This window comes from Ranitomeya variabilis, chromosome 2 (genome assembly GCF_051348905.1).
Source record: "Ranitomeya variabilis isolate aRanVar5 chromosome 2, aRanVar5.hap1, whole genome shotgun sequence".
NCBI classification, from domain to species: Eukaryota; Metazoa; Chordata; class Amphibia; order Anura; family Dendrobatidae; genus Ranitomeya; species Ranitomeya variabilis.
In genome coordinates, this window is record NC_135233.1 from 930,745,804 (window position 1) to 930,773,680 (window position 27,877).

A 27,877-nucleotide genomic window follows, 5' to 3' on the forward strand; every position below is an offset into this window, starting at 1 on the left:
GAATAAAGCTCATTCCCATCGGGGCTCACAATCTAGATTCCCTATCAGTACCCCTTTGGTATGTGGGAGGAAATCTGAGAATCCGGGGGAAACCAAAGCAAAGACGAGAAGAACATACAAACTTTTTGCAGATGCAGACCTCAGTGTTGCAAAGCAACAGTGATAACCACTGAGCCACTTACAAGTTCCCTTTAACTGAGAACCTTATGCTTTTTATATGTAGCAATATTGCTGTTCATGGATCAATACTCATAGTGCACTGACACATACTGTATGTATATGTTTGTATATTGGTGACAGCGTATTTGTGCAGCCACATATTACCCTAATACTAAAGGTGTGTGTGGACCAGTATTGTTATGATTGGCCCAAGACTTCACACAGATATAGGGAAAGATACAAGAATAAGTGGAAAACAAAAACAGTAACGCAACAAGAATTTGTTATACTGAAAATAACAGCGTACAACGGTCTTTGCAGAGCACTAAAGTATGTCTGCTCATACGTATCTTCAGCAGGTTATATTTCCAATCATTTGTATTATGTTTTATGGGAAACGTTTCAACTTCTCCCACTTGTTTTTCCATCCAAATGTCCGGGTGTCAAATACTTTCTACATTACGTTTTAGTAACTAAGACAGCTCACGTCTTCTGTGTGTAATGTAGCCTTCTACAGCAAATCAAGACAAATCTCTGGAACCAAAACTCTAAATTCCCAATTTCTCATAGTAGAACAGTAGCTTTGCAATAAACCAGATTTTTATAAAGGGTTAGCAAGCAATAACCATGGCAGCCACAGAGCTACAGATTTTCCACAGAAGCCAGCGTAATCACATCTGTTCTGTAATATATCCCAGCACAGTCCCACACATGATAGTGGCTAGAAATCTTCTTGTGGACATATGGTAACGTGTTACCCATGGCAAGCCTCAGTGATATAACACACTTGTAATTTCAGATTTGCACAAACAAATGTGAACAAATTAAATGATGATTATGATCAGCATTGATTTTAAGAAAACCTTTAGACTTAAAAAAACCCAAAAAATATCAAATGACTAAAAACTGAAATATGAACATCCAGACAACAGAAAAAAAAATGCGCAAAAGACATGACATGTTAAAATGTTTTATTCTTCTGTGGGATCAAAGAAAGCAGTTAAAGTGGTACAAAACCCATAGTTTTACTCAAAAGAAATTGGCACAAAACATTGCATGCTTCAGTAATATTCCTCATAATCTCGATCTTTTAAAAGGGGTTGTTACAGGACGTACAGTAAATATTGATGACCCATCCTTTAGGCACTCCCCAATCTCCATAGATGACCTATCCTACATACAGGTCATCCACTGATAAGTCCTGGACAACCCCATTAATGTTCACTGGGTTTATGATCAGATCATTTCAACCTGCAGCATCTTCATAAGCTAATCCAACTTTTATTTTTGATTTTATTTTATGAATTTTCTTGTTCCTTATGCTTTAGTTTCCTGTTGTTATTTTAGCAGATGTGCGATTCCTATGAGATAGTAAAATCCAATGCATGTGAACAGCAGTTTTTAAAACCCCATTCACACTTTGATTTTCGCCTTGCTGAATGTTGCATGTTGCAGGAAGAGAATGAAAATCACAAAGAAACAAAGATGCTAAATTGTACATGTGCTGCCTTGAGCCAATATTAGGCACGTGTGGATCTACACTTTAGGAAAGCCTCCGAGATATCCACTCCTTCACATTTATGGACCATTTGCAACAAATATGGAGCCTTAACTACATGAGTATGTTCTAAATTCATCTAAGATATGAAGTGTTACACCTAAAACCAACCAGCCTAGAGTTTTTGCATTTTATAATCATAAAAAAAGGAATGGAATGATGATGCGTACATAAAACAGCACACGGTCTAGATCTAATTCCGTATTTGCAAGATTGTTATGCCACGGGGCTGCCCATCAGCCGTTCATTTCGTAAAGAAGTCAGCCTCTTGTACCATTTCTCCTCTGCTTCTGCCTTTTCAATGTACAGCTGTCAAGAAAAAAAAGAAATTAAGTAAATTCATGGGGAATATTATAACCACAAAAAATCCACTCAGCTTTTATTTTATTTTTTTTTTAAAGTCATGTTTTCCACTTTAAGAACTCCTTGGTATATCCATCTCATAGGTTTCCTATCATACCACTGAAACTGCCATTTGCTTTGGTGCCAGTTCATCAAATAGCCTATTAGATGCCTAAACAACCATCATATATATGTATAGCAGATAGCTAAAAACTTATGGCCTTCAGGGTTGAAGCCTGACTGCAAATAATTTTTCAGATCTATTAAAAACATTTCTAAAGTTAAAAAATTCTGCTACTCAGATCTCTGCAAATATCTGACATCCTTCTTTCCTCCAACAACCATCAAAAACAAGATAATGATCTAAAGGTACCTTCACACTAAGCGACTTTGCAGCGAGAACGACAGCGATCCGTGATGTTGCAGCGTCCTGGATAGCGATCTCGTTGTGTTTGACACGCAGCAGCGATCTGGATCCCGCTGTGATATCGCTGGTCGGAGCTAGAAGTCCAGAACTTTATTTGGTCGCTGATCACCCGCTGTCATCGCTGGATCGGCGTGTGTGACGCCGATCCAGCGATGTGTTCACTTGTAACCAGGGTAAATATCGGGTTACTAAGCGCAGGGCCGCGCTTAGTAACCCGATATTTACCCTGGTTACCACTGTAAAAGTTAAAAAAACAAAAAGTACATACTCACATTCTGATGTCTGTCACGTCCCCCGACGTCCACAGGGGTACGCACTGCTGCCGAGAGCTTCCTGCACTGACTGTGTCAAAGCAGAGCACAGCGGTGACGTCACCGCTGTGCTCTGCTTTACTGCCAGCGCTGACACATTCAGTGCAGGAAGCTCTGAGCAGCAGCGCGTAACCCTGTGGACTCCGGGGGACGTGACAGACATCAGAAGGTGAGTATGTAGTGTTTTTTTTTTTTACTTTTACAATGGTAACCAGGGTAAATATCGGGTTACTAAGCGCGGCCCTGCACTTAGTAACCCGATGTTTACCCTGGTTACCTGGGTGCTACAGGGGGACTTCGGCATCGTTGAAGACAGTTTCAACGATGCCGAAGTCGTTCCCCTGATCGTTGGTCGCTGGAGAGAGCTGTCTGTGTGACAGCTCCCCAGCGACGCTGCAGCGATCGGCTCGTTGTCTATATCGCTGCAGCGTCGCTGAGTGTGACGGTACCTTAACCCTGTTGAAAATGGAAGGTTCAGACATCAGTTTTCTAATTCGGGATTATCTCGAAATTACAGCTCATAACGTATTCACAGGACTTTCCACTAAGACTGTAAAATATATAAAATATGATAACTGGGAACTTCTTGTACATACAACATCATTGTTATGGGCAGCACATCATCTGTTTACACAAGCCAACCACCCTGCCTCCTGTGACCCCCGTTCCACTGCAGGTGCTCCCCTGGGTAAGCTACTGTTAAAATTGTACTATAAGACGAGCCACCATTGTACTTAAAACATTTTTTCCTGTTTTCCTCCCCATAATCTGGGGTGTGTCTTATAGTCCGCAAAATACAGTATGTTGAAACAGTCACTAACTGAATGAGAAACAGCTATGTAGGAGGCTTAAAACTGGAGTTTAGTTCTGCAAGATGTTTGGAGCAACTTCCCTGTGTGCAAGTGTCTTTAGAAGAATTGATGCTTCTATGAAGGCAAAGGGTGGTCCTGCTAAATATTAGTTTGATTTAAATTTCTCTTTTGGTCATCGTTAATTAATAAAAATAAACTATTAACACTTCTATTTTTTAAAGCATTCTTAATTTGCATTTTTTCCACACCAGCCTACAACTTTTGCACAGTACCATAATAAATATTTAGGCTGCTCATAGTAGTATGAGCAACAAGTGGCCTGTCAGTGTCGAGATGAAATCCGGCTCCAAAGACTCTATGGAGAAATAACCATACTACTGGTTTCACAACTGTTACATTCTGCTCTGCAAATTAATTTTTATTTGACATATCAAATGTAAGGTGTCAATCATTGTCTATATAAACCATCAGAAGACGTTTACAAGGCACACGAGTCTGCAGACCACATGAGTAATGCCATGAGGAGACCATCACTTATGGATGTCATACTCCTGGAATTACAGCATAGGTTGAGATAATGCATGGAACCCTCTAGTCATCCTTCCAGGTACACTGACAGCTCAGCATTACATTGATATGGAGAGGGAACCAGAGGTACGGTCATTTCTTCAAAATATCTCAAGAGCCATTTTTCAGCATGAGACCAGGTCGCATGTTGCTTGTACAAATGTCAGCAGCAAGTGTGTCCTAAAGGTAATACCATGTCCTGCAGCGTTTCCGGACTTGTCTCCCAACGAGTATATCAGGGACATCATTCTTCTCGTTGTTGCAAATTCAATGTTGAAGAGTGTATATCTAAATTTATTTATCTATACATACCCACAGTATATATAAAAATATACAGTTTATTCACTGGTGGTATACAATTATGCATACAGCCCGTAGGGATGTAAAATTTTGTGTGTTTTTCTTCTTCATTTTTATTTGTTTGAGAGAGGGGTGAGGGAGAACCCCATAGCAATTTTCATCCCAGGCTGCTGAAAAACTAAGATCTGCCCTGACTACAACCCTAACACCTTCCTATCAAGGCTTATGAATGATAAGCTCTTTGAAGTTGTGTTGCTGATTACACCCTCACGTAACTGTATTATGTCTGGATACAAAGACACACGGACCCCATTTGTCAGCAACAGATGTGCCCCTCCCATTTTTGGTTGCACCGATCTTAATCTAGCATTTTGCAGATATACATTTTCTTTTGTATATAAGAAGAAACATTTTCAAAACAAAAAAGTAAATGAAAAGTCCCATCATCTTGAAATGATGTGTGCAGAGAACTTACATTTGGGTGTGCAATGGAGTTATCATCCAGATATTTTATGGCAGTCGGCATAGTACTAACATCTGCTTCTTTCTCGTCTCCAAAAAAATCGAAAGTTCCCACACCTAATATGGCGGATTCATGTTTGCTGTCACTGGTTTCTGTTGACTAAAAATACCATAAAATTTGCAACATGTACAAAAGCAAAATATACTTTCTAAATACTACCAATACCGCTCAGGGTGCTTTCACACTGCATTCTGGCACAGTTAGGTGGCCCCTTTGGAGCTTATGTCCAACCCCCCCGCAAAACTGGATTCGGGAGTATGCGACGGCGTGGCCATAGGTTATAATGGCGCCGACAGACCAAATATGTGATCTGCTGTGTATAATTTTCGGGCGTGTACACCTACCCGAGATGGACACTGTGACGCAGTCTACTACTACTACTGTCTGAGTATCCACCTCCAGTAAGTGTATAAGCCTGAAAATGACACACAGCAGAGCACATGTTCGCTCTGCCAGCACCATTATTGTCTACGGCCACGTCGGAGCATACGCCTGAATCCTGATTTGTGGGGGTTCAGACGTATTTCCCGACTGGGCCACCGAACAAGTGTCGGAAAGCAATGTGAAAGCACCCTTATATAAATGAAGGAGATCCTGTACTCCAGGGGTGCTCAACCATTGGCATGGGGGCCATATGTGGCCAATGATGCCATACTCTGTGAAGCCTTCAAAACCAGTCATAGAAATGCTCATCTCTCGAGTGGCTGCTCACATGCAATTTCCATGGAAGGGAGATGAGGAGTGGCACATCATTCATGAGTTGGCTTGGGCAAGTAATAATAGTACAATGTAGTTCTCCTGTAATTGTGAGAATTGAGTCATTTGACCCCATTTTGGCACTCCAGGAAGGAGTATACGAGTTAGAGAGGTAGCCATGCAGGCATGTTTCTGTCTGTTGTAGTTTAGGGGACTTGTGAAATGCCAGGCCATCACCGCAGTGCTGATTAAGGAAAAATGACACCTATTCTCAAGATAGATCAAAGTCCTGGAAGCTGAGCCTACAGCTATCAGACATATGTGCCAGATGGAGTTGAAACAACAAAGACAACGTTCACAAGTTGCAGATGACTTTTGGGCACATTGAAAGATTTTTTTCACAGTTTTCCAAAATCAACCAAAACTAACCTTTTTCACAATTTTGGAAAGTTGTCGCAAAAATGAATAGGTCTTACCATGATATCGAACATAAAGGCAAAAACAATGTTTTTTTTTACAGTGAGTTCAGAGAACTGCAACAAAAAATTAACTGCAGCCAAAATGCATTTCCAGACATAAGTGTGAATGCATCAGCTTAAGGGAATCTGTCAACAGGATTTCTCACCCGAAACTATTTATATGTGCATGTAGTATTTCCAAAGACAAATCCAGTAATACCTTTACATGCCCGATCTGTTTTTTCCCTTACTGAAAAAAATCAAGATCCTGAGATATGCAAATGTATATGATAGATCTGAAGACTCTGTCACTCCAGCTCTATTTTCCACACAGCACTGGCTCCTCCTGCTAGACTGATGACTCCTTTGTCTGAAGTCACACAGCATAGAGACTGTCAGTCAAACAGGAGGTGAAACTGGGTGAGGATTAGAGCTGGAGTGACAGAGGCTTTAGATCTACATCCTAAATGCTGATTTTTCACTAACAGAGGAATGGACTGGCCATGTAAAGGTATTGATGGAGTGACTTTGAAAGTGCTTCCTGTGCATGTAATTAGTCTGGGGGTTGAAATCCTGCTGACAGATTCCCTTTAACTTAGATAGTAATATGCGTTTAAGTTTTACTGTGATCGGCGTGAAGGCCTCAGTAAGACCCTCAGATCAGAAAAGGTTGAGCACTTCTGGTTTAGATGACCCAAGCTGTGGGTGGACAGAATAAATGATACGACTTCTGGAGCCAGAAGTGTGAGTGACCAGGTAACAAGAACCGTTCATAACCTTTCATCACATGAATGACATATAAGGCTGGAGACCAGCTCCAAGTCTCTCGCTGCACTGATATCACCTAGAAAAATGTTGTAAATGTGACGTAAGTCACCTTGTTTTGTCACAGATTTTAGTCATATTTTATGTGACTCAGTGACATAAAGCAGTTGTAGTCTAGTAAAAAAAAAATAAAAAATCTGACGCCAAAGTTATAGCAGAGATGACAATGCACTAGCAGCCGTGTCTTTCCCTGCATGTATTAATGGCGAGTTCAGTATTAAAAGAAAGAAAGCCATTTACTATAATTTTATGGATTCCGTCTCTAATTAAAAGTGAACGCCTCTCTTACAAGAGCTGTAATTATGTTTAGTAGTATGCCTTAAAATGGATATAATGGTGTCATGACAGGAACACTAATCCATAGCAGGGCCTGCCCATTATAGATTATGTGTCTATCCAGACGTCAGTCTTGAGGATGAAGCTGTCCGAGTACATTCATGTGAGGGACAGTGGGCTGAGGATCCATTTCCACCAAAATGAGTCCTTTCTCATTAGGTAGCCGCTAGCACTTCTTCATACATAGCATCTGGAGAGCCGCCATAATATAACAATCACTTTTCACAATCGACAATAACATGATTTGTGTTTTGTTTCCCTTCCATTATGATCGATTTATGGCAGAGATACGTCCAGGCCCTAATGGCAGAGAACAGTTAGCGCACTATTTAATTTGGCGACAAGAAACAGAAGGCAGCGTAATCTGCCGGTTCACAGAGTACATTCATCTTCAGCCACTCATTTATAGCAGCGGATGGGAAATCTTTGATTCCTCCATTTCCTTACGGAGACTTGAATGCTTAACATATCGTTTTCCATTCTAATTAGTATTACCCTCCTCGTTATACCACTGACGTGAAGTCCGTCCTTCCTTACCGTCATAGGATCTCTTCTGTACAATCTACCATTTCACTAATTAAGAAGGAATTTTACCGCAGGAGGTAATGTATAGGAGGCTAGGAACTGACAAGTGGTGACGTTCTCATCATCAGAATCACATTGCTCCCACATGAGAGATGGCAAAGTATCTACTTCGAGTCCATCTTAAAGTCAATTACCATTAGCAATCCATTCAGAAAAATGCAACATCTACATATTGTGTATACCTACATTGTGTTTTTTATGTTTTCTATATATTTTCAGCTTATTTTGACTCAGTGTAATGAAAAAAAAATATGGTTCCTACTTGGAAACAGTGCACAAGCAGGTGGAGATACTTTATTTTATTCTGATCATGGCTTTTGTTAATACACAGGACTGCCAGCAATGTATTTTATATCTTTACCATTTCATACACAAACCTATAAAATAAGTAACCATAAAGCAGGAGGTCAATCTTTATGAATCTCCATCCAGTGTTGGAGTCCAAGCTTGAGATCGGTTAGGTCTTCATCCATTGAAGCAACTTCAGGTTTGAATGAAGAAAAATTGTTATCTAAACATGATGTTATTCTTTACAGCAAAACGTTATAGGTTCTGAAGAAGTCAGTGTTACTGAATGGAAGTTTGCCTGGAACTTCTAGTTCCACTCCTGCCACATTTTTATAAGATACGCTAAAAGACGTTGTCCAACTATGAGGACACTTGTTTTCTTTACTTAAATGCATGTATTTTAGGCACCCAAACAATAAAATAAAAATTTTTGCAATTGTGTTTTACTAAACATTTTGTACCATTTGGCTCTTTCACGCTCTTTGTTTCCCCGCACACGTTGCTGTTGTCATAAATCAGAGACAGGAGCTCAAAAAAAGAGACATAAACGAGTGACTAACTGTAGGACAGATTGTTGCAGTGGGCTTAACTCATGACTTATCGCATCCTGCAGCCAGCAATATACAGTGCGACCCAAAATCAAAAGACGATAATAAGTGCCAAATTTTTTAAGAAACCAAACTGCCAAAAAAGATTTTTTAACCCCAAGTACTTGCATTTGAGCATTAAAAAAAAAATTAATAAAAATGGACAACCCCTTTAAGGTATCACTCCAGTATTTTTTTTTATTCTAATCAGTACTGGGTGTACAATGTATGCATTAAAACACCTACTGGTCACTGTCTTCTGCATCGTCTCCTGATTCATGTAACTGCTCACATACCCAACCATTAGTTATTTCCTAAGAGAAGCCCACAAGATCTTTGTTCTGTGTCTTGTAGACTTAGGACTCATGTCCACTTGCAATGAAATCGGACGAATTCAGACCCGATAAAAAATCAGATTGAATTCGGACCAATGTTATTCTATGATTGTGTATTCATCTGCGGTTTTTTTTCCAGCTTGGGATTGGATCATGATCGGGCTGGAAAAAAATCGCAGCATGCTGCGATTGCAATCAGAAATCGGATCGCATCCCGCAATAGAAGTCAATGGGTGCGATAAAAAAAAAAATTGAACAGCACTCGCACCATGCTGTCCGATTTTTACGCACCGGTGTCCTTTGAAAAGCAGGCAATTCATATGCGGCTACTGTAAAATCACACTGACAAATTAGAATAGAACTGTTAGAAAATATATACCGTATATACTCGAGTATAAGCCGAGATTTTCAGCCCAAATTTTTGGGCTGAAAGTGCCCCCTCGGCTTATACTCGAGTCATGATCGGTGGTGGGGTCGGCGGGTGAGCACTGTCATATACTTACCTAGTCCCGGCGATCCTGGCGCTCCCCCTGCCTGTCACACTGTCTCCGGGTGCTGCAGCCTCTTCCCCTGAGCGGTCACGTGGGACCGCTCATTAGAGAAATGAATAGGCTGCTCCACCCCCCATAGGGGCGGAGCCGCCTATTCATTTCTCTAATCAGCGGTGCCGGTGACCGCTGACAGAGGAAGAGGCTGCGGCACCGAAGACCAGCTGTCCGGGGGAAGGAGCGGGACGCCGGGAGCAGGTAAGTATCGCATATTCACCTATCCTGGTTCCACACGCCGGGCGTCGCGCCATCTTCCCTGCGTCTCTCTCTCCGCTCTGACTGACTGTTCAGGCAGAGGGCGCGATGACGCATATAGTGTGCGCGCCACCCTCTGCCTGATCAGTCAGTGCAGGGAGACGCCGGGAAGATGGCGCCGAGGAGCTGCAAGACAGGTGAGTATGTGTTTTATTTTTTTTTATTGCAGCAGCAGCTATGGGGCAATAATGGACGGTGCAGAGCACTATATGGCACAGCTATGGGGCAGAGCACTATATGGCACAGCTATGGGGCAGAGCACTATATGGCACAGCTATGGGGCAGAGCACTATATGGCACAGCTATGGGGCAGAGCACTATATGGCACAGCTATGGGGCAGAGCACTATATGGCACAGCTATGGGGCAGAGCACTATATGGCACAGCTATGGGGCAGAGCACTATATGGCACAGCTATGGGGCAGAGCACTATATGGCACAGCTATGGGGCAGAGCACTATATGGCACAGCTATGGGGCAGAGCACTATATGGCACAGCTATGGGGCAGAGCACTATATGGCACAGCTATGGGGCAGAGCACTATATGGCACAGCTATGGGGCAGAGCACTATATGGCACAGCTATGGGGCAGAGCACTATATGGCACAGCTATGGGGCAGAGCACTATATGGCACAGCTATGGGGCAGAGCACTATATGGCACAGCTATGGGGCAGAGCACTATATGGCACAGCTATGGGGCAGAGCACTATATGGCACAGCTATGGGGCAGAGCACTATATGGCACAGCTATGGGGCAGAGCACTATATGGCACAGCTATGGGGCAGAGCACTATATGGCACAGCTATGGGGCAACGGTGCAGAGCATTGTATATATGGCACAGCTTTATGTGGAGCATCTATGGGGCCATAATGAACGGTGCAGAGCATTATATGTGGCACAGCTTTATGTGGAGCATCTATGGGGCCATAATGAACGGTATGGAGTATCTATTTATAATTTTGAAATTCACCGGTACCTGCTGCATTTTTCCCCCTAGGCTTATACTCGAGTCAATAAGTTTTCCCAGTTTTTTGTGGCAAAATTAGGGGGGTCGGCTTATACTCGGGTCGGCTTATACTCGAGTATATACGGTATATACACACAGAATAGGTGTGTGTGTGTATATATATATATATATATATATATAGATAGATATATATATATATATATATATATATACACTCACCGGCCACTTTATTAGGTACACCATGCTAGTAACGGGTTGGACCCCCTTTTGCCTTCAGAACTGCCTCAATTCTTCGTGGCATAGATTCAACAAGGTGCTGGAAGCATTCCTCAGAGATTTTGGTCCATATTGACATGATGGCATCACACAGTTGCCGCAGATTTGTCGGCTGCACATCCCAAAGATGCTCCATACAAGGCAGGATGGATCCATGCTTTCATGTTGTTTACGCCAAATTCTGACCCTACCATCCGAATGTCGCAGCAGAAATCGAGACTCATCAGACCAAGCAACGTTTTTCCAATCTTCTACTGTCCAATTTCGATGAGCTTGTACAAATTGTAGCCTCAGTTTCCTGTTCTTAGCTGAAAGGAGTGGTACCCGGTGTGGTCTTCTGCTGCTGTAGCCCATCTGCCTCAAAGTTCGACGCACTGTGCGTTCAGAGATGCTCTTAGGCCTACCTTGGTTGTAACGGGTGGCGATTTGAGTCACTGTTGCCTTTCTATCAGCTCGAACCAGTCTGCCCATTCTCCTCTGACCTCTGGCATCAACAAGGCATTTCCGCCCACAGAACTGCCGCTCACTGGATTTTTTTTCTTTTTCGGACCATTCTCTGTAAACCCTAGAGATGGTTGTGCGTGAAAATCCCAGTAGATCAGCAGTTTCTGAAATACTCAGACCAGCCCTTCTGGCACCAACAACCATGCCACGTTCAAAGGCACTCAAATCACCTTTCTTCCCCATACTGATGCTCGGTTTGAACTGCAGGAGATTGTCTTGACCATGTCTACATGCCTAAATGCACTGAGTTGCCGCCATGTGATTGGCTGATTAGAAATTAAGTGTTAACAAGAAGTTGGACAGGTGTACCTAATAAAGTGGCCGGTGAGTGTATATATATATATATATATATATATATATATATATATATATATATACACATATATATATATACACACTTATATATATATAGAAATAAAAATGTCAGTGACACACACATATACTGTATATGTCTTTATATTTCATAGAGAGATAGATAGGAGATTGTCCGGTAATTCATTTGTCGGCTTCTGCAGGATTTAAGACATGGTTTACATACAGTAAATAGGTGCAGAATAGGTAGAAATATAGATGTCAGTGACCAATACAATTAGGTGTGTGTGTGTGTAAATTAGAAGACATGTATGTAATTAATAAAAGATTCTTTTTTGCGGAAATAATGGCGTGGGCTCCCGCCCAAATTTTAAAACCAGAGAAGGGAAAGCCAGCGACGGGGCAGATATTAATAGGATAGGACATCTGCCCCGTGACAGCCCAGAAATGGTGCATCTCTAAGATGCGCCAATTCCGGCACTTAGCCTCTCTCTTCCCACTTGCCATGTAGTGGTGGCAAGTGGGGTAATAGTTGTGGGGTTGATGTCACCTTTGTATTGTAAGGATACATCAAGCCCACGGCTTAGTAATGGAGAGGTGTCAATTAGACAACTATCCATTACTAAACCAATAGTTAAGGGGTTAAATAAAAACACAGCCAGAATAAAGTATTTTAATGAAACCAAACACAACACAGTTTCCCATCTTTGTTGTACTCCTAATTCCTGTGACGCCCTCGTTCTCCTGTAATAAACATAAAATAATAAAGCGACAATATACCATACCTGTCCGTTGTTGTGTCCAATGCCTTAATCCATATCTGGGGAATATACAGTATGCAACCAGGACGGTGCTAAAATGCGACCGACCCGGCTGCAAACTACTGGTGAATGAATGAGATGCTGCTGGCGCTGCTTCAGATACTAGCACTGACATCACTGATGCTGCGCTCCCTCACAGCCTGACCCACACTGAATTCTGGAGCGTGGGAAAATGCCAGTTCATTTCCCCACGCTACAGAGTTCAGCGCATGTCAGGCTGTGAGGCAATGCAGCATCAGTGATGGCACTGCTAGTCACTGAAGCAGTGCTGGCAGCATCTCCTCATTCACCAGTGGTATATTGCACAGCCCACATAGTTTATAGCACAGCCACATAGTATATTGCAGCCACGTAGTATATTGCACTGCCCACGTAGTATATTGCACATCCCACGTAGTATATAGCACAGCCCACATAGTATATAACACAGCCCACGTAGTGCATTGCACAGCCCACGTAGTATATTGCACAGTCCACGTAGTATATTGCACTGCCCACGTAGTATATTGCACAGCCCACGTAGTATATTGCACAGCCCACGTAGTATATAGCACAACCCACGTAGTATATAGCACAGCCCACGTAGTATATTGCACAGCCCACGTAGTATATTGCACAGCCCACGTACTATATTGCACAGCCCACGTACTATATTGCACAGCCCACGTAGTATATTGCACAGCCCACGTAGTATATTGCACAGCCCACGTAGTATATAGCACAGCCCAGCATCAATAGTAAAAAGTTGGTCACACAGGGTTAATAGCAGCGTTAACGGAGTGCGTTACACCGCGGCATAACGCTGCCATTGACCCTGTTTGAGCGGTGACTGGAGGGGAGTATGGAGCGGGCGCCGGGCACTAACTGCGGGGAGTAAGGAGCGGCCATTTTGCCGCCGGACTATGCCCGTCGCTGATTGGTCGTGGCTGTTTTGCCGCGACCAATCAGCGACTTGGGATTTCCGTTACAGACAGAGACAGACAGAAAGACAGACAGACAAAAAGACGGAAGCGACTCTTAGACAATTATATAGTAGATATATACACATCTATTCTATGTGTACATATCTATTCTACCTATTGTATACTAACCTGTCAGTGTGATTGTACTGTACGGCGCAGATCATTTGCTGGCTTTTAATCAATCAATCTATCCATGTGCTTTGAAGAATATTTCCATTGAAAACGATGTGTCAATGACAGAAAATTGCTGTATGTAAAAGCTCATGTTAAAAATCGCATTGCAATCAGATAGCAATCGCACTGCATTTGAATGCAAATCGGATACTAGGTGTGAAAAATCGGATTGTACTTACTTTACACTCGCATTATACTTGAATTACACTAGTCTGACTCTCCTGCATCAAAAGCGTACCGATATTAAAATCGCTAGTGTGTCTCCAGCCTTACATTGAGGACGTACCTTGTGGTCCACACAAACAAGCCACTTATGAGCCAGATGGTCACAATTGCTGTCATGCTATCGTATGATACAGGAGAAGGACCAGAGCGGTGCTGGACCGGCAGAAGAGTGCAAGGGGATGTCAATTAATGTACACACTATTCATACATTATTGACAGCTAATTTGGGTGCAATAATAATTACAAAAAACAACGCTGGAGTGGTACTTTAAAAGGTCAATGCGTTTCAGTCAACTTAGACAATTTATTTGTTCTGTCTTGTAACTCTTCCTAGATCTGTTTTAAAGGGAAAATATCAGCACATTTTACATATTGTAAAAGTGGTACCATATGGCTCTGAAGGCGCTTCTCCCACAATAAAAATATATATACATATATATATACATATACATAGTGATTCTATGTGCTAGTCATGAAAAATGTATATGCAAATCAGACAGGAAGTGCACTGGGGGCATCCTTTAACTTGATAGAAGGGTAGTCCAAGTGCACTGGTACTCCCCCAGCTTGATCTGCATGTTGTTTCTCTCCTAGTTTTCTCATGACTGGCACATTGGATACCACTTTTATAGGGGTGACAAGTGCCTATCAGCCATATCACCTCTTCCATATGTAAAAACATGCTGACAGGTTCCCTTTAAATGTACTGCCTTGCAATATGTCCCCTGCTAGTCATCCAGTGCCGAGATTCTGCCACTTCCACCATGCAGCCTCTTGTCTTATCTATGGGGATACTACTCTAAACCCGTAGAAAATGCATTAACGCTCCCGTGACGGCACGTACGGCTTCTAGCAGCTGGAAATAAATATATAAACACACATTATTAAGCTCTGGTACTTAAATATACACCATGTAAAGCATATTAAAAGTCTAGAAATACAACCGCGCTGAGCATGAATTATCCCCATAAATCAGTTTAAAATGGTTGCTGCTCATTTTCACAGGGCAGAAATGTGAATAAAGTTCTCGTCGAGCAGTGTGAGCTAAATAAATTCTGCTGTGACCTTCAGGGCTGTCATAAAGCATGATTCTCAATGAAGTATGTTGGGCAAGAAAGGCTGCGCTCATAAACTGCCCGATCTCCAGACATGTACGGCAGCCTGGGAGAATTGACAAACTCATTTCGGGCTGCGTTTAGCCCTCCACCCCTTTGTCAATTACTTTGGAGATGATAGGTTGCTGAGAATATTGTTTCGCTCCCTTCTTTGCAGTTCGATATAATAAATATGTTTAACCGCTTCAGCACAGAATTTAATGGCCATTGGTTGCACAGTTTGGGGCTCTTTATAGCTTAAATTATGGGTTGCCTATCCCAATGCTGCTTTTAATCCTCTACTCTGCATTGTCCGCTGGGTTTTCATTCCACAAATCAACTACAGTGTTTGCACCACCTACGCTTCCTCGATTTTTAAGCCTTCATGTGAGAACAAGCTTGCCATAGACCTAAAGGACAAACTAGGCAATCTGAATTGGTTTATTAGATCTAGTGCAGTCATACAGTCGGTATATAATTCTGCAGATGCCAAAATAACACCATACAAAGCATTGCAAATCAGATGGCGACAATGCAGTAGCGGATACTGGCAGGTATCCACAACAGTCACTGCACACCGACTCCTTGTCAGATGGCATGGCAGGTGCCGGTTCTACAGTACCATCACATACTCCCAAACACTGCCATGTTCCAATATGCCATCTTGGATAAAGATGACTTGTTGCATTGCCATTAAACTGGACCTTCGAAGGTGAGAGTTCTGCTCACCAGCTTGGGTCCTCATGTGGAGCTCCATGCTGTGATGACAGAGGATATTACCAGAGCAGACATGACTGAAATTGTCAAAAATGATGTAAAGTCAACTGTTTTCTACCTTATACATTATCAATTAATCTGTGAAATTCAATCTTTGATGCCAGAGATCTACAGTCCTCTTGGTCGCTATGAACAACTCAGCTAAAAGGTGTATGTCTGTATTAGCAAAATCACCATTAAAGCACCACTCCAGCCTGTGTTTTTTCACCACTGGAGTTCTGCTACTAATTAGTGATGAGCGAGTATACTTGTTGCTCGGGTTTTCCCAAGCACGCTCGGGTGGTCCCCGAGCATTTATGACTGCTCAGAGATTTAGTTTTTGTTGACACAGCTGCATGATTTACGGCTGCTAGCCAGCCTGAGTACATGTGGGGGTTGCCTGGTTGCTAGGGAATCCCCACATGTAATCAAACTGTCAAATAGCCGCAAATCATGCAGCCGCGGCAAGGGAAACTAAATCTCCGAGCAGTCACAAATACTCGGAGACCACCCGAGCAACGAGTATATTTGCTCATCACTACTACTAATCTAAAGTCCCTACCAAAAGTCTTATACTAACCTGCCGCCGTCTTCACCTTTTATTACCATGGCTCCCGTCGGTCTCCTGCCAGGTCGCTCTATTATTTGCGTGAGCAAGTCGGAGGCCACTTTTTAATACAAGGCTATGAGATTTTTTTTCTGACTCTCATAGACTTACATTGAGAGCTTGTGACCAAAAACTGACTTCTGGGCAGTCAGAAGCTGCGGTCATGAGATGTGCCATGGGACCGGAGCAGCGAATAAAAGGTGAAGATGCCAGCAGGTAAGGATAACACTGTGGTTAGGCCCCTTAGTTTACAAGCACCACTCCAGTGTGGAAAAAAAATGCTGGAGTGGTGCTTTGAAAGAACGGAAGTTCTATGGCTGTGAAACATCAACCAACTTTAATCTAGTATCTATAGTTTTCTTTCAGTCTAATTGGTTGGGGATGAGCAATTCGATTTACGCTGCCCTGGTTCAGCATGCAACCAGTCCTCTGTGGGAGCCGGTCTATATTTCTGAGCCGCCTTTGCACACTAGGCCTTGCGGGGCCTAGTTAGTGTATGAGGTGCCCAGGATGCTGGGTGCAAAAGTGAAACCTGGCTGCCATATATGACCTGACTGGGTCCGGACAAGGGCAAAGTGAATTTAAAATGTTCTCCAATAAAGACCAATCTCTTGGAGTTACTCCGTTCAGCAAAATGAAGGTAAAGGTCAGGGCGGCTCCCAATAAACATTGATTGTTTACCATAAGGATCTGCCATCAATAAGTTCTGGGGAAACTCCTAAACACAATCAGCGCTAACCTTTAATTTTATATTATGTAAAACGTGTTTCTTGTCAGCACTCATTTTATGGCGTCTAAGGCTGGTTTCACACTTGCGTTTTTGTCTGCATGCGTTTTTTTAAAAAAACGCATGTGTGAAAAACGCATGTAAACGCGGTAAAACGCATGCGTTTTTTAGACGCATGCGTTTTTATAGAAAAACACAAGAAAACACAAGAAAAAACAAGAAAACCCTAACCCTACCCCTACCCCTAAACGTGACTGAAATACGTGGCACTGAAATACGTGCAACTGAAATACGTGGTACTTAAATACGTGGCACTCAAATACGTGGCACGTGGCACTTAAATACGTGGCACGTGGCACTCAAATACGTGGCATGTGGCACTTAAATACGTGGCACGTGGCACTTAAATACGTGGCACGTGGCACTTAAATACATGGCACGTGGCACTTAAATACGTGGCACTTTAATACGTGGCACGTGGCACTTAAATACGTGGCACTTAAATACGTGGCACGTGGCACTTTAATACGTGGCACGTGGCACTTTAATACGTGGCACGTGGCACTTAAATATGTGCCACGTGGCACTTAAATACGTGGCACGTGGCACTTTAATACGTGGCACGTGGCACTTTAATACGTGGCACGTGGCACTTTAATACGTGGCACGTGGCACTTAAATACGTGGCACGTGGCACTTAAATATGTGCCACGTGGCACTTAAATACGTGGCACGTGGCACTTAAATATGTGGCACGTGGCACTTAAATACGTGGCACGTGGCATACGTGGCACTGAAATACGTGATACGTGGCACTTAAATACGTGGCAATATGACTGTCAGAAAATGTTCATTAAACGGTTAGGGGTGAGGTTAGGGGTAGAGTTAGAGTTAGGGTTTGGATCCCTTTATCACCTTGATGGTGGTGGGTGGCTTTTCAGTGTGTTTTCTGGTTTTTTTCTATAAAAACGCATGCGTTTTTAGCGCAAACAAACGCATGTGCTTAAAAACGCATGCGTTTACATAGACAGCAATGCATTTTTTTGCCGCGAAAAAACGCATGCGTTTTTTCGCGGCAAAAAACGCGCAAGAAAATACTGCAGGTAGCATTTTTGAAAATGAACGCATGCAGACAAAAACGCATGCGTTTGAAAACGCGACCAAACGCATGTGCAAAAAACGCATGCGTTTTCAATGTTAAATATAGGGAAAAAAAACGCATGCGTTTTTTGTGCAAAAAACGCTGCAGACAAAAACGCAAGTGTGAAACCAGCCTAACAGAAAATAACACGTGTTCATTTTATGCACAATGGTTATGGCTGTTTACCCTACAATAACATTTCAGTCAAGACAGAGTAAAAGCATGCCATCAGCACAGAAAAATCATACAGTGCAGACAGAATTATATATGCCATATGATGTGATAAGTAAGAATATAACAGATTGTAGCAATCATTAGGCTGTATAAGAATGCCACATCTCTATGAGACAGACAGTTCTGGCCATTTTGCTTTTCAACAGTTTTGCCTGTATCTGCGAGGTGCGTGTCTTAGGCCGGTTTCACATTTGTGGTTGTGTCCGCAGCGTTTGTGCCACAATTATCCGCATGCGTCATGTATTCCTATCTTTAACATTAGGGACTCATGTGTCTGCGATCGGTTGCGTTTTGCCGTGTTAGACGACGCATGCGTCGTTTCGTCGTCTGCGGTTTGGCGCAGTAAATGCTACATGTAGTAATTTTAGAGGCATCAATTTGCCGCCTAGAAATGTATGAGGTTGTTAGCGGAAAGAATGCGGCAAAAAAACGCATTACGGTCTACGTGAACGCATGCTTTCGCAAGCACATGCGTTTGCTTGCGTTTGTGAACGCATGCGTTGTACCACACGAAAACATGTCTAGACACTGAGTAGCCATACAATATTGAAGATAAACTTGGCACACACGTAGTGAGATGCAGTGAAAATTTAATTAAATTGAGGAGAGTACATACAGTAGACGTTTCGGTCAAATTTAGACCTTCACCAATGGAAGAGATAGCGGACGCACTGGACTAGCGGTGGATACCGCGTCCGCTATCTCTTCCATTGGTGCCGGGTTCGGCCTTATCTTAACTGACTTCCTACTACAAGTGGGGTTTAACCCCTTTGTGACCCAAAAAACTTTATTTGCTCTAAGAGAGGTACATTGATGAAGGTCTAAATTTGACCGAATAGTCTACTGTATGTACTCTCCTAAATTTAATTAAATTTTCACTGCATCTCACTACGTGTGTGCCAAGTTTATCTTCAATATTGTATGGTTTGGGCACCTACTTGAGCACCATGGTTATATTAGTGCCTACGGCTATATCTTTAAATAGACACTGAGTAACCACCCCCCACATACAAACTGATAAAAGGAGGGAGTGGGCATTTGCAGTCCACAACTCAGGAGACTGGGGACAAGAGCAGACAGACGCAGGAACCTGGGAAGAATCAACACTCTGAACAATGTGAGTATCAAAGCCAATGTCTTTATTTTCTATTTTCTGCCTCTATATGTCCTAATTTCTGCAATTTTTTTTCTTTCTGCATGCATCAGAATGTCATCTTCTGAGGAGGAGCAACGTCCTGGGCCTGCACAAGCCGAACATGTCAGTGAAGTGAGTACTCACCTCCTCAGATTGGTAAGTATTCACTGTCACATCTACACATGTGACAATTTTTTTTCCCCTTTTTTTAGAGCACTTCTTCCACTGCGGCAGAGGCTGAGCAGGAGCAGCGGGTTTACGGTCGGGTAGCAAGGCTGACTGTTTATTGTATCCTCACTTTACTATTCTTGAATGTTCATTTCTTTACCTTTCCTCTTGACTCCTTTTATTTCTTGACTTTCAATATTCATGCCAGTTTTCTGTCTATGTTTTCTTTCTTTTCCTTATGTTAATCTCTCCAACATTAATGTCTTGTTTTTATTTTTTAAGTTCCAAAACGGGATGAGGACCTCATTGAAAATGACCTCCTAATCTCCCTGGTCCATGAGCGAGTCCCGTTGTGGGACACCCGGGTTCCGCAGCACTCGGACAACGTGATGATCCGGTGGAATGAGGTGGCCAAAGTGATGTGGGATGGCTGGGACAACGCCTCGATTCGGGTCCGAAATGCATTTTGTAAGTATTGCAATGCAGTGTGATGCAGCAGTGACCTTGGCCGTGATCACACAACTGTGTGTGATGAGAGAAACTCTCAGGAGTTTCTCTCATCACACACAGTTGTGTGATCACGGCCAAAAGTCCATTGTCTAACCATTGTTTTTTTCAACAGTGCACAAAGTCAAAACACGTTGGCGTTCGATGAAGGATCGCTTCAACAAGGACCTTCGTTAAGAGAGCTGGGTTCCTAGTGGTTCAGGAGCAAGGATCCGAAAATATAAATACCACCGCATTCTGGCATTTTTGAGACCGGTCCTTGCCCAGAGAACGTAAGTATTTTGTTGGTGTATTAGGTTGTGTTGTATTGCCATAATCTGTATGTTTCTATTCCACAGGAGTTGGTGTTTTGAAAATGTTTGGTATTAATTTTTTTTTCTTTTTTCACAGCACATGGAGCAGCACTCTAGACCCTGGTTCTGGAGCGGTCCTTCATCAGACAGCCACGGACCCGTCCCAGCCATCCAGCAGCGCTGCAGCAAGTGGGCCTGCCACACAAACTGGAGACCAGGAAGCTGGTCCATCAGGTGTTCCCCTGTTCCAGTCCTCTGCCTCTTTTTTGGGGGGCTCTTCCCGGCAGCAGCAGAGGGCCTCGGACAGGTCATTCATGCCCGAGTTTTTGCACTTGAGCTCGGTCTTTCATGATGGACTCAAGGCGATGGGTGACCGAATGGATAGTGCCATAAACAATATGAATACACGTATCCAGGTGGTCACCAAAAGCCTTGACCAAGTGAATGCCGACCTCCAGAGGCCAGCACATCATTTTTTCAAATTGAACAGGGCATGTCGGAACACCTTACTCCTGATCTCCAGCTTAGTGTCATGCAGGCCTGCAATGCTGCTTACGTGCAGGCTATGCAGCAGTGTCGGTATTTTCAGCAGAAAGTGGCGGCATATCCACTTGTGCCAACACTGTCACGCTTGACATCAATGCCGAGCTCTGCTGCATACCTTTGCATGGCCAACTCCATTCCAAGCACTGCCGGACACCAGTACAGCACCACCACCATGCCGAGTGCTGTTGTACAGCCCACCGCCACCACCATGACAACTGCTGCTCCTGCTTGGACCTCCTCCACTTCCACCACCATGCAGCAGCAGGACCCTGGCATGGCCTTTCGCTCCAGACCACGATGCAGCAGGACCCAGGCTTGGCCTTCCGCGCCACCATGCAGCAGCAGGACCCTGGCATGGCCTTCCGCTCCACAACCAAGCCACAGCAGCAGGACCCTGGCATGGCCTTCCAACCTCCAACCGCAACCATGCAGCGGCACAAAGACCCTGACAGTTCGACCACTATGACCAGGCTGCAAGAAATGAGCCCACCGAGGCTCCCCAGACCGCAGCGCCGATCCCAAAAAGGGAAAAAGAAACAGCGGACTATCTCTAATCCTCCCCCCTCACCTCCCAATGTGTCTGTAATGTCAGGTTTGTCTCACCCTTCCAGTGTGTCTCAGCCCTCTCATGCGTCAAGCCCTATCCCCGAACTCCCAGATCCCACTACGTTGATTGCCCCTTCTCCTGCCACCCCTGTGTCGTCCACACTTAGCCAGGCCTCACAGCTACACACCCCCAGTTCCGTCACTCTACACCAAGCAGACGCAGTTAATTTTTTGGGGTGATTTATAAATAAATAATAATGTTTTTTTGCCCCAAATAATGTTTGGTTATTTGTGTATTTCGCTGCCGGCAACACACACCGTGCGCCTATAAAACACTGCGCTGCACAATATTTTTTTTTTTTGCCAAATCATAGCTCCAGTAGTTATTAAGTACAAGACTGCAGCTTTGTGTGTTTGGTATAGAGCTATGAGGTGGCAAAAAAATATAACTTGTATTTTCTCAATAATCTCTTCAGTCTGATTAATCTGTGTTGCAGACTGAAGAGAAAATGGCGGTAATACAAAGCAGTACTATACTCAACAGGTCATGTGTCATAAATAGTGAGTTCATGATGCACAAAATTCTGCGTCATGAACTCATTATATATCACACCTGACCTGGTGAGTAGAGAACTGCCTTGTATAACCTCCATTTTTTCTTCAGTGTACGTAATCTATTTCACACAAACCGAAGAGACGATGTAGGTCATACAAGGCATATCTATACTCACCTGGACAGGTGTCAGAAATAGTTAATTCATGAGGCTGTTATTTGTGCATCATGAATTCATTATTTCTGACACCTGACTTGATGAGTGTAGATCTGCTTTTTATTATACCTCCATCTTCTCTTCAGTCTGCGTCCAATAGATACTGCAGAACAGAATCTGGACGTAATGCCGTCAACTACCTTTCCACTATCAACATAAGTGGTTTTTAGAGGAAATACATAGGAGACTCGGTCAAGATAGCAAAACACGAATTTTATTAACAAAAAATATTATTAACATTTAAAACATAACTGGTACAGGCTAAAACCCAACAGGAAATTTTACACAATATTGTCTTGCCATGCCACACGTCCAATATCAGAATCACAATAGGCAGCGAATTGGTCTCGCATGTGGCCAACTTCAACTGTTGATCGCAGCGGGTGATGCTGGTAAGCTGGCAATGGGTTTGCAACTGGTTCATCCAGTTCAATGTTGGGTCGCTCCTTAGCCATTATGTAATTGTGGAGAACCACACAGGCTTTGACCACCTCATCGACTGTCTCCATTTTTAGATTAATGGCTGTCGCAAGAATGCGCCATTTTGAAACAAGAATCCCAAAGGTACACTCCACTGTTCTTCGGGCCCTGGTCAGTCTGTAGTTATAAATCCTTTTAGTATGGTTCAAGTCCCGACTGGAATATGGCTTCAGTAGGTTTTCACACATCTGAAAGGCCTCATCCCCAACCATAACAAATGGCATCGGTGGGCCTTGAGTGTTGGGGAGAGGTCGTGGCAGTGGAAAATTTAAATTTCTTCCATACACACGTCGACCCATATCAGAGTTCTTGAAAGTCTGTGAGTCATTCCCACGGCCAAAAGCTCCAATGTCCACGGCGATGAAGCGACAGTCCGTATCTGCTATTGCCATGAGCACAACTGAAAAATAATTTTGTAGTTGAAGTTCTCCGATCCAGTTCTGGCAGGTTTGATAATGCGTATGTGCTTTCCATCCACTGCTCCCAAACAGTTGGGGAAATCACACACACTCCAGAATTTTTCAGCAATTTCAATCCACATGTCCTCCGTGGGTAGGGGGATAAACTCATCCCGGAGAACATTCCACAAAGCCCGGCAGGTGTCCGCAACTATTCCATACAGGGTGGAAATTCCAAGCCGGTACTGAAAGTGGAGGGATGATAAGCTCTCTCCGGTAGCCAGAAATCTGAAATAAGAATAAAAAAATAAATTTACAATCAATTCCATTTATGGTGGTGTTTACACCTTAGAAGTCTCCAGTGCTTTCTCTCAAACTATTTTCTAGTGCTTTTTGAGTCATTGTCCTGCTGGAAGACCCATGACCTCTGAGGGAGACCCAGCTTTCTCACACTGGGCCCTACATTATGCTGCAAAATTTGTTGGTAGTCTTCAGACTTCATAATGCCATGCACACGGTCAAGCAGTTCAGTGCCAGAGGCAGCAAAGCAACCCCAAAACCTCAGGGAACCTCCGCCATGTTTGACTGTAGGGACCGTGTACTTTTCTTTGAATGCCTCTTTTTTTTCTCCTGTAAACTCTATGTTGATGCCTTTGCCCAAAAAGCTCAACTTTTGTCTCATCTGACCAGAGAACATTCTTCCAAAACGTTTTAGGCTTTTTCAGGTAAGTTTTGGCAAACTCCAGCCTGGCTTTTTTATGTCTCGGGGTAAGAAGTGGGGTCTTCCTGGGTCTCCTACCATACAGTCCCTTTTCATTCAGACGCCGACTGATAGTACGGGTGGACACTGTTGTACCCTCGGACTGCAGAGCAGCTTGAACTTGTTTGGATGTTAGTCGAGGTTCTTTATCCAACATCCGCACAATCTTGCGTTGAAATCTCTTGTCAATTTTTCTTTTCCGTCCACATCTAGGGAGGTTAGCCACAGTGCCATGGGCTTTAAACTTCTTGATGACACTGCGCACGGTAGACAGAGGAACATTCAGGTCTTTGGAGATGGACTTGTAGCCTTGAGATTGCTCATGCTTCCTCAGAATTTGGTTTCTCAAGTCCTCAGACAGTTCTTTGGTCTTCTTTCTTTTCTCCATGCTCAATGTGGTACACACAAGGACACAGGACAGAGGTTGAGTCAACTTTAATCCATGTCAACTGGCTGCAAGTGTGATTTAGTTATTGCCAATACCTGTTAGGTGCCACAGGTAAGTTACAGGTGCTGTTAATTACACAAATTAGAGAAGCATCACATGATTTTTCGAACAGTGCCAATACTTTTGTCCACCCCCTTTTTTATGCTTGGTGTGGAATTATATCCAATTTGGCTATAGGACAATTCTTTTTGTGTTTTTTCATTTAGGAGAAATTAAATGAAGATAATAATAACAAAGAATTTGTGTTTGCAATCATTTTCAGGAAGAAACTGAGTATTATCTGACAGAATTGCAGGGGTGTCAATACTTTTGGCCACAACTGTAGCTAAAGACCTAAAGGAAAATACAAATAATACATGGCAGACCAATAATAATTATGACTGGCATTTGTTTAGAATTATTACGTACCTTAATGTAACCAGGAGACGTTCCTCTGCTGGAATCGCTCTATGGAGCTGGGTGTCCTGTCTCCGGATAGCTCCTTGGACACGACCAAGCAATTCCCGGAAAGAGTCTTGAGACATCCTGGTATATTCCGGGAATTTGTCCGGGTTGGCATGAAGCTCGACATATAGCGTATGGTAGGCTCCACGGTTCTCCCGGAGTTCAATAATAGGGCGTCTCTAAAAACGCCTACGCCATGTCTTTCTCTGTCGTTCTCTATTTCTTTGTTGCTCCCAAGCAAACGCTCAGGCAAGAAACAGCTTGATGCTTAAATTCAGGTTGAAATAAAAGCTCTCAATGCAAAGATCCATCATAACACAGGATACAGTAGCAAACTGTGAAGATTTCAGCAGTCCAAGGGTCTATATATAGACTAGATGGTGGCCCGATTCGAACGCATTGGGTATTCTAGAATATGTATGTATGTATGTATGTATATAGCAGCCACATAGTATATAGCACAGGCCACGAAGTATATAGGAGCCACGTAGTATATAGCAGCCACGCAGTATATAACACAGCCACGTAGTTTATAACACAGCCCACGTAATGTATAGCACAGGCCACGCAGTATATAACACAGGCCACGCAGTATATAACACAACCCATGCAGTATATAACAGCCCACGTAGTATATAACACAGCCCACGCAGTATATAACACAGCCCACGTAGTATATAGCAGCCATGCAGTATATAACACAGCCCACGTAGTATATAGCAGTGTGGGCACCATATCCCTGTTAAAAAAAAATAATAAAAAAAAAATAGTTATATACTCACCCTCCGTCGTCCAGCAAAGCTGTCCCGATGCGCAAGCGGCTGCTGCCAGCTTCCATTCCCAGAGATGCATTGCGAAATTACCCAGATGACTTAGCGGTCTCGCAAGACCGCTAAGTCTTCTGGGTAATTTCGCAATGCATCTCTTGGAATGGAAGCTGGCGGCAGCCGCGCGCGCATCGGCGGACAACGGAAGGTGAGAATGGCAGGTTGTTTTTTTATTATTTTTAACATTAGGTTTTTTTACTATTGATGCTGCATAGGCAGCATCAATAGTAAAAAAGTTGGTCACACAGGGTTAATAGCAGCGTTAACGGACTGCGTTACCCGCGGCATAACGCGGTCCGTTAACGCTGCTATTAACCCTGTGTAAGCGCTGACTGGAGGGGAGTATGGAGCGGGCGTCGGGCACTGACTGGACGGAAGTAGGGAGGGACTAATCCTCGGCCGGACTGTGCCCGTCGCTGATTGGTCGAGGCCTCGCGGCCTCGACCAATCAGCGACGCGGGATTTCTGGGACAGACAGACGGAAGTGACCCTTAGACAATTATATATATATAGAGACTAGATGGTGGCCCGATTCTAACGCATCGGGTATTCTAGAATATGCATGTCCACGTAGTATATTGCCCAGCCACGTAGTATATTGGGCAGCCACGTACTATATTGCCCAGCCACGTAGTATATTGCCCAGCTACGTAGTATATTGCCCAGTCACGTAGTATATTGCCTAGCCATGTAGTATACACTGTGTTCCAAATTATTATGCAAATAATATTTCCTCATATTTTCTCTAAATTACCTATCTGAATTGCAGTCATTGTTATTTTCCAGTCATCTACCATTCTAGTATAATTGCAATGTTTTGGAAAAAACTGCCTATGAAAACAGTATCTTTTTAAAAAAAATAAACACTCAAAATGCATGTTCCAAATTATTATGCACAGCAGAGTTTTCAACCTTTTTTTTTTTTATTTTGAACAAAAAAATGGTCAATTGTGAAGTTATAAGCATTATCAGTTTATTACAAAATGAAATCAAACAGTTTTCAAGTGAAAACTTTATTCTAGGTGATGTTACATTTGCACGTAGGACCCCTTGTTCGAAAGAAGCTTCTGAACTCTCTCGTCTATTGAATTTGTCAGTTTTTGGATGGTTTCTGCTTCAGTTGTTTTGCATGTGGACAGAATACCCTCCCAGAGCTGTTGCTTAGATGTGAACTGCCTCCCACCATCATAGACACTCCTTTTGATGATGCTCCAGAGGTTCTCAATGGGGTTGAGGTCAGGGGAAGATTGTGGCCACACCATAAGTTTGTCCTCTTATGCCCATAGCAGCCAGAGATGCAGATGTGTTTTTTGCAGCATGAGACGGTGCATTATCATGCATGAAAATGATCTTGCTGCGGAAAGCACGGTTCTTCCTCTTGAACCATGGCAGGAAGTGTTGTTTTAGAAACTCCACATAGATTATGGAGTTCATCTTTACCCCTTCAGGGGGTCCCGGGATAACACGGCCGCGCTTCCCCGTGCTGGATGAGAGGAGCGCCCCCTGCCGGCGGCTGCTGGCAGTGGAGGCTCAGTTCGGGACTGTGGCCGGTGCTACAGTCGCGGCCAGCGTGACGGCGCCCTGGGCCGAGAGGTACATAGAGCACCCGGTCTGCCCCAGGGACACCGTGCAGGGCATCGCTCTCAAGTACGGGGTGACGGTAAGCAGGGGACGGTCCTGGGAGGCTGAAGGCGGTGTGCCAGGCTGGTGGGAGTGTGGAGCCCACCACCTGAGCTGTTTGCGGGCAGGAGACTGGCACTGCCGGGGTCTGCGGGGGGAGACCGGAGGGGAGTATGCGGGCGGCGGGCAGTGACTGCAGGGGAGTAGGGAGGGACTAA

At 43.5% G+C, this 27,877-nt stretch overlaps 1 protein-coding gene across 2 annotated transcripts in view; it reads right to left on the minus strand.

Annotated features, from left to right (window-relative positions):
• Window positions 1-1,116: 1,116 nt before the first annotated feature.
• RSRC1 (arginine and serine rich coiled-coil 1) overlaps window positions 1,117-27,877 on the minus strand; it is a 464,928-nt gene continuing 438,167 nt past the window's right edge. For both annotated transcript variants that reach the window (XM_077290682.1, XM_077290681.1), the window contains exons 9-10: window positions 4,952-5,098; window positions 1,117-2,026 (exon numbers count right to left, since the gene is read on the minus strand). In XM_077290682.1, the coding sequence (XP_077146797.1) occupies window positions 1,934-2,026; window positions 4,952-5,098 (240 nt within the window). In that variant the 3' untranslated portion in view covers window positions 1,117-1,933. The remainder of the gene's footprint in view (window positions 2,027-4,951; window positions 5,099-27,877) is intronic.